Source organism: Neopelma chrysocephalum, unplaced genomic scaffold, assembly GCF_003984885.1.
Source record: "Neopelma chrysocephalum unplaced genomic scaffold, ASM398488v2 Primary Assembly neopelma1_63, whole genome shotgun sequence".
In the NCBI taxonomy this organism is placed as follows: Eukaryota; Metazoa; Chordata; class Aves; order Passeriformes; family Pipridae; genus Neopelma; species Neopelma chrysocephalum.
In genome coordinates this window covers 3929300-3941200 of record NW_020897720.1, presented here as the reverse complement: position 1 = coordinate 3941200, position 11901 = coordinate 3929300, and the positions used below count along the sequence as shown (strand labels likewise).

The 11901-nt window shown below is 45.8% G+C and overlaps 1 protein-coding gene across 2 annotated transcripts; it reads right to left on the bottom strand.

Annotated features, from left to right (window-relative positions):
• Positions 1–940: 940 nt before the first annotated feature.
• Positions 941–11303, bottom strand: CDC23 (cell division cycle 23). Of its 2 annotated transcripts, XM_027682798.1 has the most exons (16): positions 11067–11225; positions 10503–10575; positions 9537–9674; positions 9238–9280; positions 8778–8883; positions 8562–8694; positions 7268–7445; positions 7081–7178; positions 6793–6874; positions 6098–6251; positions 5847–5966; positions 4129–4204; positions 3794–3855; positions 2838–2916; positions 2623–2742; positions 941–1776 (listed from the first exon to the last, which is right to left on the bottom strand). In XM_027682798.1, the coding sequence occupies exons 1-16, from the start codon at positions 11201–11203 to the stop codon at positions 1606–1608; spliced, it is 1770 nt and encodes a 589-aa protein (XP_027538599.1). In that variant the 5' UTR covers positions 11204–11225; the 3' UTR covers positions 941–1605. The 2 variants fall into 2 exon arrangements, with proteins under 2 accessions (XP_027538599.1, XP_027538598.1); XM_027682797.1 differs by lacking the exon at positions 10503–10575 and having other exon boundaries at positions 11067–11303.
• Between the last annotated feature and the right edge of the window lie 598 nt (positions 11304–11901).

Sequence of the window (11901 nt, the reverse complement as noted above, 5' to 3'; positions counted from 1 at the left end):
CCCAGCCTGGTGCCACGGGGGCTGCGGAGGGTTCTGCCCGGCCGGGGATGCGGCAGCCCCGCCCGCCCCGCCGCAGCTGCGCGGGGAGCGCGGCACGGACCGGCCGGGAGCACCCTGGCCCCGCCGCTCCCTGCCCGCCGAGCGGCCGCAGCCCTCGGCCACAGCCAAGGCGACACGAAGACTCCGCAGCCCCCGTGGCACCAGCCTGGAGCTCGCCCCAGGCCTTGCGACCACCCAGGGACACCCCTCGTCACTGGTCTCTCCTTGGACAGTGAGCTGATGGCCACGACTCTTGGAAGCTAATTCCATATCCACCTATCGAATCCATGTCTCTCTGCGGGTCAGTATAAGGTGCTTTGCCCAAGTCCAGGTAAATGACATCAGTCACTCTTCCCTTACGCCCCAACACATTAACCCCATTGTAGAAGGCCACCAAGTTTATCAGGCACAATTTGCCCTCCATGACAATAATTTTACAAATGGTCTCATTCATATCCTCAGGTTTGCATGGAATAATTAGGAGAGTGCTTGCAAAATACATCAAGATCCAGTTGTTCTGTTTAAAACCATCTCCTGTAGAAATGTTGGTTTGATGGGTGCTATTGAGCAGTAATTTCTAGGGATGCCCAGAACCAAGAACACGGGATCCCTCTGCTCCGTGCACATGCATCACAGAGAGGGCCCAGGGCTCTGACCCACAGGTTTCCACCTGAACAACTGGTCTCATGAAGCACAGGAAGCGATGGCTAAATTGCAAAGGGCTTTTAAAATGCTTTGTTCTGGATTAAAATCACACCACAGCCATAGGGATAATAAAGGACACCAACTCTGAAAAAAGGCATAATTATCTTTTTGCCTCCTTAACAAAATGATCCACTATGGTTCATCCAATTCCATTTGCTACAGTATATATGAAAGCTGCACCATAAAGAAACCCAAGGACAGTAACTTATTTTTAGTTTTTTAATTGTACCATCCCACTGGTTGCTTTTCTACTGAAAGCCAAAATTATCTGTCAGATCCACTGACAGAACACCAGACAGCTGTCACCTGTGGCTACTTGGGACTCCTCTGATATTTGTCAATCCTTCAACATAGACATGGCACCTATACAAGTGCCTATTCTACTGCTTTAGTGAAACATCTCCCATGTTGTTCAAGACAAGCCAAAGCCATTAAGTAGCCAAGCAGGTAACAGTCTCTGATGAGGACAGCAGTGATATCGCTAAGAGGTCATCCAAAGAAATGCAGTAAAGACCAGAGGTCACGGGGCAGAATCAAACTTCAAATGTACTTTCACTTCAGCAGACAAGCCCCTTCCAATGCCTCAGTCAGTCCTGTGTACTGGCACACGTCTGCCCTCTAACTGGAATGATGTGGCGAGAAGCAGAGCAGGTTCCCACATTCTCAGCACAGGCCCTTTCACATCAGCTGCCCCTTTGCCTATTGGGGCATATCTGTCTTCAGCTGTGAGCTCTGCCAACTCCTGCCCTTCATGGGAGGGCAGCAACCAAAGGAGGAATTTCCCTAGAAAGAAGTGGTTACACGTCCCATCTGCAGTGTCACATCCAACGCACAGGTCAGAGGTATCAGCACTGTTCATGTTCATGGTGTTACAGAGGACAGATTGAGCGGGGAGACACGACGGGTGGGAGTGTTGTTGGCCGACAGTGACGCAGGGAGGAACAAGGGAGCAGGAACATCTGTGGATGATGTTTCTCCTTGGTTGCGAAGCTGTAAGATCTGCCGCAGCAGGGCCTTTCCCTCTTCTCTAGTCTGAAATTCATTTGTAGAAAACAAAACAATGCAAATATGAATGGGTGGTTTCTGGGTCAAATTCAGTATGTAAGCAGTGTAAGTTATAGTAGTTTGTCATTCTGTAAGGCTACAAGCTATAAAAACCATCCTCATTTCTTTTTTCTTCTGCTCCTGAAAAACGCTAAGGTAGGTCACTTTTTTTGGCTTTAGTCCTTCCTCCTTTTACTCCCCTGATTGGCACATTTCTTGGTTATTTCAGAGAGCGGAACAACTGAAGCATTCTGGCAAAAAGTAGATTGGAAAAGCTTCAAATAAGCTGAATTCAGGTTTTCTAGAGCTCCAGGCAGCTTTGTTAAGCACAGGCCAAACACCCTGCACTCTTAGCTAGTGTGTGCCACTAGGCTGGACTTAAAAATCCCAAACTGCCCACTTACAGAACATCACAGAATATGGAGATGCACACAAAAACCAAGTATTATTATATCCTCTGCACTGCCTACACACAGAAGATGAGATAAAAGAAGTTTTATGAGTACCATCACTACACAGTGTGTGGGAGTTTGTGACCAGTTAACCACCTTCTCACCACCAAGATTTTCAGCAGCCTTAGGACTGACATGTGGAGCCTCAAATTCTTTTATTTAGTGAACACCAACGAGATATGGTTCAATTTCACTGTCTACATCACATTCCATGACTTGTATCAATCATAAGCAGCATTAGTTGTCAGGTGTACACCACCACTCAGGATGTGACCTGCATGGCAGACAGCCCTCACTCCCTCATAAAGGACTCTGAGGGGGGCCAAGATCAAGGTCATAGATCCCTTAAGCAAGAAGCACCACAGACTGTGCAGCTACTCACATCATTGAAGGCACAGCATTTCTGAGCACAAGCTGAGGCTTCATCCCAGAGCTTACACTTGAAGTAGTACTGGGCCAGGTAACGGAATGCAGTGCTGACCTCCAGGTGCTCCACTATCTCCTACAATGAGGGTAAAAAACACCTTCTGTAAGTGCCTTCCAAGACAGTTCTACACCATGTTTACTTCTCCTTTTATTCCCAAGTTATCCTCTTACCCCACAGGAATAGATATCCTGGATGTATTTGATGTAGCATTGAGCTGCCTGTTCAGATTCATTCAGCTGTTCGTGCAGCCTAGAAAAGGAGAAAAGTGGGTCACTGGAACAGACTGAACTGTTAAAGACCTTCTCGGTCTATAAGAAAGTACCTGCTCAACCTGACCTCGACTAAAGCTAGGTCCTTTCCTTCAGAATTTGCAGGACATGCACCATGTACTGCCCCTCGTGGAAAGAGATGATCCAGCTTGAAAACATTCAGGCTGGCAGGCAGAGAGGCAGTTAAATACTGACTGCCAGAAGCAGTGACAACCAAAGCAGGGACCTTTGCTTATTTTGTTCTATTTTAAAGCTTTTAACAGACCTTTGAGATTCTATTCACATGCTATCTCCCCCAGTGCTCCTTCTTCCCTGCTACATCCCAAATTTGTACAGCAGCTTCACCTTTCACTTGTCCTTTTTTTTCCCCTTCACTTTTCCCATTTTATATTACTTTATCCCCACTAAAAAAAAATAGTGCTGATGTCACAGGATTCGCATTTATTTCACATTAGACCCTTTCCCAATGTTACAGCCATATACTAGAGAGGAAAAATAATATCAATCAAGCTACAATTTTGTACATCATCTACCATCATGGATTGCTGTTAAGCTGCAATACAACAAATGCAATTGCTAGCACTGCCTGTTCAAATCACCTCAGGATTCAGAGGTGCCTGGCAACCCACACTGTGCTATCATTCCCTCTAGTTATCCTGATGGAAACTTAAAGCTAAAGCTGGACACCAGAATTTGCAGTCACTACAGACCAAAAGACAGCAGTTCTTACACAGCTCCAAAAGTAATACTAACTAACAGCAATTCCACTTGTTTACATTCAGTATTTTATCATTAGGTATCAAAATGTGACTTGCATTTAGCACAACCCTGATGGTTCAGTGACAGTCCATACTCACTTGGAAAGTTTCACAAGTGCCATTTTCTCCACATCTCCCACAGCATAAGCCCTCCAATAGCACTGTCAAGGAAGGAAAGTCAGTCAAGCACACCAAACAATGACCCCAGCACAGATGTCAACAACAGAAAACAACAGGGTTTGTCAGCAAAAGGGGCAGGTATCTGTAGACAACTCCTTATTTATCAGCTGCTCTAAATACATCGCAGCAGTTGTAACTGCCACAGGAATGAATTCCAGCTGTGTGCAGTTTGGGTAGCCCTAGCTACACAATTTTGCTGTGATTCCACCCACTGTCCTGGGAAACACCTTAAAGTCTCATACATCAGTTCTCACCTTTTTAGCTTCCACCAACTGATTGAGTTTCTCATAGCATTCTCCTAGAGCAACCAGCATACGAGAATCGTTCGGTCTGTAAAAGAGCAAAAAACTGAAACAGTTAATGATTTACACATTCTAGGATCACCAGGGGAACTCTGCAGGCTGGGAAGAGGTGGCTGCTCACCCAGAGGGGCCCACCCCCTGCCAGTGCTGCTGAGGGGTCAAGTCCTGAAAGGTGGGAAGAGCAGTTTTTGCCATGCCCTTCACAAGAACTCTGTGCAGAGACGTTGGAGGCCCGTGGCATGTCCTGTGACACTATCCATGGAAAAACTCCCCACCCCAGGAGGTACAAGGCATTCCCACCTGAGCTGGAAGTATATAATAACTCATAGCTTCCTTGAGCGTGTGGGTTTCCCTCCCCCAGCCCCAACGGATCAAGACCACCACTTCAACTAACAGACATGGAAGCTGCAACTACCAAATTTCATCGCTGGACCCTGTGGGCAGTGACCATATACATTTTTCCACCCTTATCCTTTCTCTCCCTTATGCATTTTCCTTAAAGATTATCTTTATGCCATACTGCTATAGATGACAGATATAGATGATAACACCCAAAATGGCAACATACCTGTTTACCTTTGAAACAAAATTGTTCTAAAGTAAACCCTACATATATACATTTTCAAACACCGGTTATTCGGTGTCGCTTTTCACTCTCATCCATCCCAAGGGATTTATTAATAAGGAGCTGGTTACCTGCCCACACTTTTCCTGGGGCAGGTCACAACATTTTTGGCGTCATGGACAGGATCCTTTGGATGTGGTGGAGTAATTGGTGTAGTCCAAAACTGACACCAAGGGCGAGTCAAATGGTGACCGTCCCCTCATTATAAAATTAAAGTGATAATTTTTCTCCTCTCAGTGTGACCTGGGCACATTAGACCTGCTGAAAGGCTTTCTGGTGTAGCCTGGTCCTGTTGAAAGGTTCTCTGGTACCTGAGCCTGTTGAAAGTTTTTTCCAGGAGAGAGTCAAGACGACCCTCAGAGGGTTAAGGGGGAGAAAGACATTACCCTGAGCTGGGTTAATGACTGAGTCAAAAGGAATAACACCCCAGGGTGAGTTATATGGGGATTATTCCCTCTTGATGTCTGTCCTTGGGTTAGGACTACTTCTTGTAGGTGCTGTTTTGGGTGTTGTCCTTAGAGCAACACAAAAGGAGAGGTTGGCTATTCAGAAATTTTCAAGTGAAATTATAAGAGATTTACAAGAGTCAATGAAAGCATTGCAGGAACAACTAGAAAAAGAATGCTTGCAATTAACTGCTGAGCGTGAAGCAGTTTGGGGGGAAAAGGGAAATTAATCTGCTGCTTTGGTCAGCTCTCCAAGATGAGGAGGAGCAAAATGAAAAGCTTGAAAAGGCACTAGAAACAAAAAATTGTGAACTATGGGACATCAATTTAAGAAGTCCCAGACCAGTGGATGTTGATAAGTCCCTGTACCCCTCTGGGGAATTGGAAGAGTTTAAGCATCCGGAGGACGAACTAATACATATGTGTCCCCTCATTAAAACTGAAACCACTGGCCAAGGGGCAGCTCAGCAAACTGCACAAATTACAAAGTACTGATGTTTTTTCTCCTTCCCCAACTTACTTCCTGTATACAATTCCTTAGCCAGTAGCAACTATGTCAGAACAAAGACCGATAAACACGGCTCCATTCTCAACTCTACCTGAGCTGGTGGGCCCGTCTGTAGTAGTAGAGACAATAAAATGGCATCTTGAGGATTTCATAGGTTTGCCCCAAGCCATACCACGCTCTGTAGTCCCTTTTGTTCACCTCTATTGCATGTCTGTCAAAGAAAAGGAGATGAACTAGTCAGAAAGCCATCAGGATCAAAACCAAGTTCAGCAAAACATTAACTAAAAACAGAAGGTACTATTACAGACACAAACACCATTTTGTGCAGCACATGAGTGATACCTGTAAGCCTGGATAGCTGCAGATGTATTCTTCATTTCCATATACTCATGTCCCATAAGTGTCCAGGCTCCCAGATAACGAGGATTCAGTTTCAAGGCTCTTTGGAAATAGAGTGCTGCTTTTTCATGCTGGGAACGCAAGCTATAATAATTTCCTAAACCAAAAGTCACAATATTTAAATAAATTTTAAAAATCCACAACCAACCAACAAAAAAAAAATCCCAACACCAACAGAGCAGTAGAAAAAAGGTTGTAATAGGTATTATCTACTACCTCCTAACTTACATTATAAAAAGTAAAGAGTCCTACTAAAGACAGATCTGATTCAAACCTCAAGAGACCTAATAGCACTCTGTTCTCCAGTGTTCTGGTCAATCCTTTTCCAGTTGTACCAACCAATTTAAGATCCCATCCCCTTGGAATGTCATGATCTAACAAATTAATTTCCTGGTGCTGACACACGATTATTTCCATTGTAGAAGACTATAAAGAGATTTTCAGGTACATGGGTCTCCTTCCTGCACTGGCAGAAATGAGGGAAAAGGGTATTCTGTTGTTTAGTCTGCTTTTTGGGCTGCCTGAATCCACATTCACTGAGTGGTTTGGACAGCCTTGCTGGCTGATGACTTTCACAAGTGTTTCCTTGCACAGCCTGCAGACAGCAAATAAGAACCTGTAAAAGAGCTGGCTCTCACCAATGACACAGCAGGTCTCAACACGGTACTTGTCTATCTCACAGAGATTATGAGCCAGGTAGCTCAGCTCAGGCTTCATGCTCTAGTGAAACAAAGAAATTAAAGAGATGAGAAAGAGAGCATGCTAGGTTTTCTCAGAAAACCTAGGCAGTCAGCAATGCATACATCTCTTCTATGGAGTTGGGAAGCAGGAAGCCTGCATTCAGACAGCACCAGCTGCATTGCCAGTGTTTTACATACCTCTGACAAACACCATAAGTATGGCCAGGCCACAGAAAGAGTGCTTACCCTTACATAGAGCAAGTTGGAGAAAGTGTCCATGTTTTCTATCCTGTAAGGATCTTGTTTCCGTAGCTCATTAAAGATGGATAAGGCTTTGTCAATATCTGAAGAAAGAACAGCAGATGGGACACCAAGAACTATAAATGCCAAGTTTGCATTAAGGTGCTCATTCCTACTAGTTAGTGTCACTGACCTCGAATATTGTGGTAGGCAACTGCAATCTGAGAGATGATGTAAGTGCTCTTGGAAAATCCTGCATCAATGAGGCTCTGATACTTCTGCAGGGCCTCCTCTATCAGCTGTAGCTCTGTATAAATGTGTGCAAGAAAGAACTCTTTCATCCATGTATCTGGCAAGGACAGGAACTTCAACTATCAAGAACCAAAGAAGAGAAGGAAGAGATGACAATCAGTAGCATTCTACGAGCCACCTGTGGCAAAGAATCCATTATCTTCCCTCCCATGATTTAGTGATGGTCTCAAGGTAGGAGGCTTTCCTGCAATTGCTTTCTTAAACCATAACACCAGCTACAAAAGAGCAGTATTAGGACCAAGAATTAATGTCAGGTTCCTCTGCAGGACAAACTAAATAATGCCTATAAACTGAGAGCATTGAAACAGCAAAGGAGCACTAAGACACGGCGTCTAAAAAAGCAGTACAACATGGACCATGTAATTCTACTTAGTTAATCCCAATCTATTCCCATGACTGTTGAAATTGCAGATAAAATGAAACCATTTGGTCAATTGGTGAAGATATTGTCAAATCTGACATCACCTGGCTCTTCCTTCTGCCACTAAGCTTATTTCTCCATTAAAATCAGAAGTCCTTCGAAAGACTGCACTTTCTTCCTATGTTTGAACATCGGTATCATATCACTATTTTCAAGGAACTAAGTGAACAGACTCCAAATGAGCTCATAAAAAATGCATTTCCCTCCTCCCACAAATTGGTCAGGCTCTATTCTGTGTCACCTGTACTGTTTTAAATACTTCATCAGCCAGAATTTACTGAAGACTTCCAGCAGTGGACTCATAAATTCCATGCAGAAAGAAAAACAATCTATTTTGGTTTTATATCTAAGTTTGGTTCTTTGATACCATTCACCTCATATGTGTGGCTTTGTGTACATTATTGTCTCAGCTTTAGAAAAAGGAAGTCTTGGGAGGATGTCCTTCATGGGACAAGGTGATAACCCTGGTGACAACTACTTCAGAATACATGAATTAGACATTTCTTAAACCACTTTGTGGGTGAATGATATGAAATTAACCCTGCCTGTATAAGGATTCTCAATCTACAGCATGGCAAGCAATTGAAGAAAAAGGGGCTTTAAGAACATAATTTAGTCTTGGATTGCCTTCCCTGATAGAGTCTTAGAATAAAGCAGTGGGCAACATCAATCTTGTGGCAACAGAATCACTGGTTACTTAATCAGGCTAAACTCTGGAATTTGTTAACACATCTTGGTATCTCTCAAGTTTTACCATCTCTTTATCTGTAATTAGGTTGCAAAGTTCCAGCCAGGCTCCCCAGTGCAAAGGCAAGACATGAGCAGCTTCAACAAACACATCTATTGCTTCTTTCACCAGGTCCAGCTTCCGCAGCACAACACCATACCTGTAAAAAGTTATTAGGTTAATCACAATCATAAAACTCTGCATATCCACACAAATATATAAAAAATGCATGCAGATGCTTACAGATAAAGGCCAAATCCATCCAGTTCCCGTGCCTTGTGCTTCTTGCTGAGCTCAACTCTCAGTTCTCGTAGAGCTTCATTTTTCACCTGTCCTTTTTCCAGAGGTCCTGCATGAAGAGAAAGTCACACAGCAAGCTTTCAATCAGGACTCTCACCATAGCAAAAGTCTGGGGCACATTCAGAATCATCACTGACAAAGGCTTCACAGCCTGTGAATATTTTCCTTATTTTAAAGAAAATCACTTAGCCCGGTCACCTACTTTAACAGAAGACCTAAGAGATGAAAATCTGTAAGCTGTAATTAAGCCAATGAATGGAAAGAGAATGAAAGAAACCACGTTACAGCACACTATTATCAAAAAAATTGAGGGGAAAGCCATAAACCCAAGATGATTTACATGAAGAGATAATAATGACAGTTTTGTTACATTGTCTTGTATTTCTTGACACCAGAGACTTACCCAAACTATCCACTGTCTCATCATCCTTCTTCTTTTCCCCTGACTGTGGAATAGAGAGGAAATTCAAGATTACAATAGCATATTCCCTATGTTTGCTGCAGTGCTTGCAGCAGCACGTAAACTGTTTTCACAAACATTACAGTTCTGCCAAGAACAGTCCTATTTTCCTTTCCCCCAACACAGAATTTGGACTTCAAGGTGGCCATTTGGAACAGAACAGGCAAAAAATAAGGTATGCCAGGGAGGGGTGAGAAGCAGAGGAGTTTAGTGCTAAAATGCAACTTTTTCCTCTCCCTTACCAGGTATCTGGAGTACATGTACAAGAAGTAAGCTTTCTGGCTCTTGCAGCCCCGTAAAAAGTAGGCAGCCCTGTCATATTCCTTCAGATCAAAGTAAGACTTGGCCAGTGTGTAGGCATCCAGGTCACGAGCATCCTCCTACAGGGACACATGGGACTTTTAAGACCTGAGAAGCTCCAACATACTTTAGGAAAATCACAGTTACAAACATATCAATGAAACTGCTCCAAAAGCTAAAACTGTAGTTTATGTACCCCAAAGATAGTTTGAGTACTATCAGAAAAGTCCCTCCGCTCCCTCACATGATCAGATTCTGCAGTTTTCAAATAACAAGTACAGACTAGTTAGGAACATTTAAAATACACAGGGAGATTCCAGAAACAAATCGTGGCAAGCTGCCAGAAGGCAGGAATTAGCTGCCCAATAAGTACAAATGACCACAAGCAAGAAACCTGCTCAGGAATTCTACATCAAAGAACATTAACCTGCTAATATACACAAGAACATGTCCTTGGTAACTACATCTTGACATGCATTTATGACACGTTACACTTGTGCAAGTTATCAGCACAGGCACACACCTATGAGTCCTACCGTACACCTACAGAGGTGGGGATAGAGACACAAAACTTGGTTCTCTTGTGTCCTAAAGAGCACAAGTTTAGTGGCGTAACATAATTTGTATTAAAGTAAATTTTTACCTCAGTAAAGAGAAATAATTTTGCTTTCAGAGTACTCAATTCAGGACACGGCAGCAGAGAATGCTTTCATCTGGGAAAGCACACTCAGCTCTGCCGCCCCACTGAAGACGCAACGGAAGAGGAAGCTCCTAAGCGGTCCGGCCTCCCGCCCGCGGGCTTTGGGAGATCGGGATCACGTTTTTTCCGCAGGACTTGGGATTAAGCAGCCCAGCCCGCGGGAGCTGCAGCGCGTTCCCCGGGGCTCGCAGCCCGCCCCCGGCCGTACCTCGGTGAGCGCGGGCGGCGGCGGCAGCTCGCTCAGCGGCAGCGGCTCCAGCGCGAACGCGAGCTCGGCGGCCCTGGGCGGGAGAGAGCGTTACAGTCATCGCAGCCCCCCGGGCTGCAGGAGATCTTTAGGACCGTCAAGTCCCAGCCCAGCACTGCCGCTGTAACCCCCTAAACCACTGAACATCACCCAGCGCCAGATCCAGACGCCTCCTGAACACCTCCAAGGGACGGTGACTCCACCACCTCCCTGGGCAACCGATTCCAATGCCTGACCGCCCCAACAGTGAAAAAATAGTTTCTTATATCTCACTGAATCTCCCCTGCCTCAGCCTAAGGCCCATTTCCCCTGGTCTTCTCACTGCGGGAGAGACAAGGCCCCACCTCACCGCAACCTCTGTCGGGGGGTTGCAGAGAGCGATGAGGCCCCCCTGAGCCTCCTCGAGGCTGAACCACCCCGGCTCGCTCAGCCGCCCCTCACGGAACACGTTGGCGCCGGGCCCGCCGCGCCCGGCCCGGCCCCGCTCCCCGTTCCCCGCTCCCCGCCGTGCCCGGCCCCGCTCACCATTTCCCGCTGTGCTGCAGGCCCCGCTCGCGGCTCCGCTCCGCCACGCTCAGCAGCTGCTTCTTGATCTCCCGCAGGTCCGAGAAGTCGCCGCCGCCGCCGCCGCCGCCGGGCGCCATCGCCACAGCGGCCGCCATTGCTGTGGGGTCTCGAGCGCTGAGGGAGGGCGGGGTCTCCGCGCTGAGGGCGGGCTGTCAGCCACGGGTTTGTGTCAGGAAACATGTATATACACTGTCATAAAATACCTGCCTTTCCTCCCGTGCACCCTTTTATTAGAGATTTACTGCTTCGGTAATGTGTAGAGGAGGCAACGTGAATTCCTTTTACTTTCAAGGGAAAATCGTGTGAATTTCTTAAAACTCTCACAAGGTTTTAGGACCTTTATGAAAGCATAAATTCTACTCGCAGCAAAAGCCGTTTCTTTAAAACCCATTTCGAAATGCACATACTAACCAGCCTGTCCCACTGCAAGCTGGGGCTCACAAGACGGAGGCTTGTTCGCCTTCAATCTGCCCATCATTCCACACGAAAATTAGGCATTTTAGTAGAAATAGTCTAAAAACATCCACGTGGGAGGTAGCATTTGGTCTTCAGGGGCACACAAACACTGTGCAAGGACTATCAGAGGGGTCTCAGCCCTCCTTGGACCGGGGCACACCGACCCTGGTGGGCTCAGCTGCTCCCTCGGGGCACAAACACTCCCTGCCCTCGCCTTCTGCTCTTCAAGGCCATGTGATTGTTCCTCGGTGAGGAACTCCAACGTGCCCGAGCCTTGGTGACAACCCTTCAGTGTCGCTTGAAGATTTTTCACTCACATGCTGCAGCTTCCTGTGCT

Coding starts and splice junctions, on each gene's coding strand:
- CDC23 (XM_027682797.1), bottom strand. CDS start 11,288: ATGTTTCCTGACACAAACCCGTGGCTGACAGCCCGCCCTCAGCGCGGA. Junction 7,446..8,561: donor TAATTACAGATAAAGAGATG/GTAAAACTTGAG, acceptor GGTTCTTGATAG/TTGAAGTTCCTGTCCTTGCC. Junction 2,743..2,837: donor AGGATATCTATTCCTGTGGG/GTAAGAGGATAA, acceptor CCCTCATTGTAG/GAGATAGTGGAGCACCTGGA.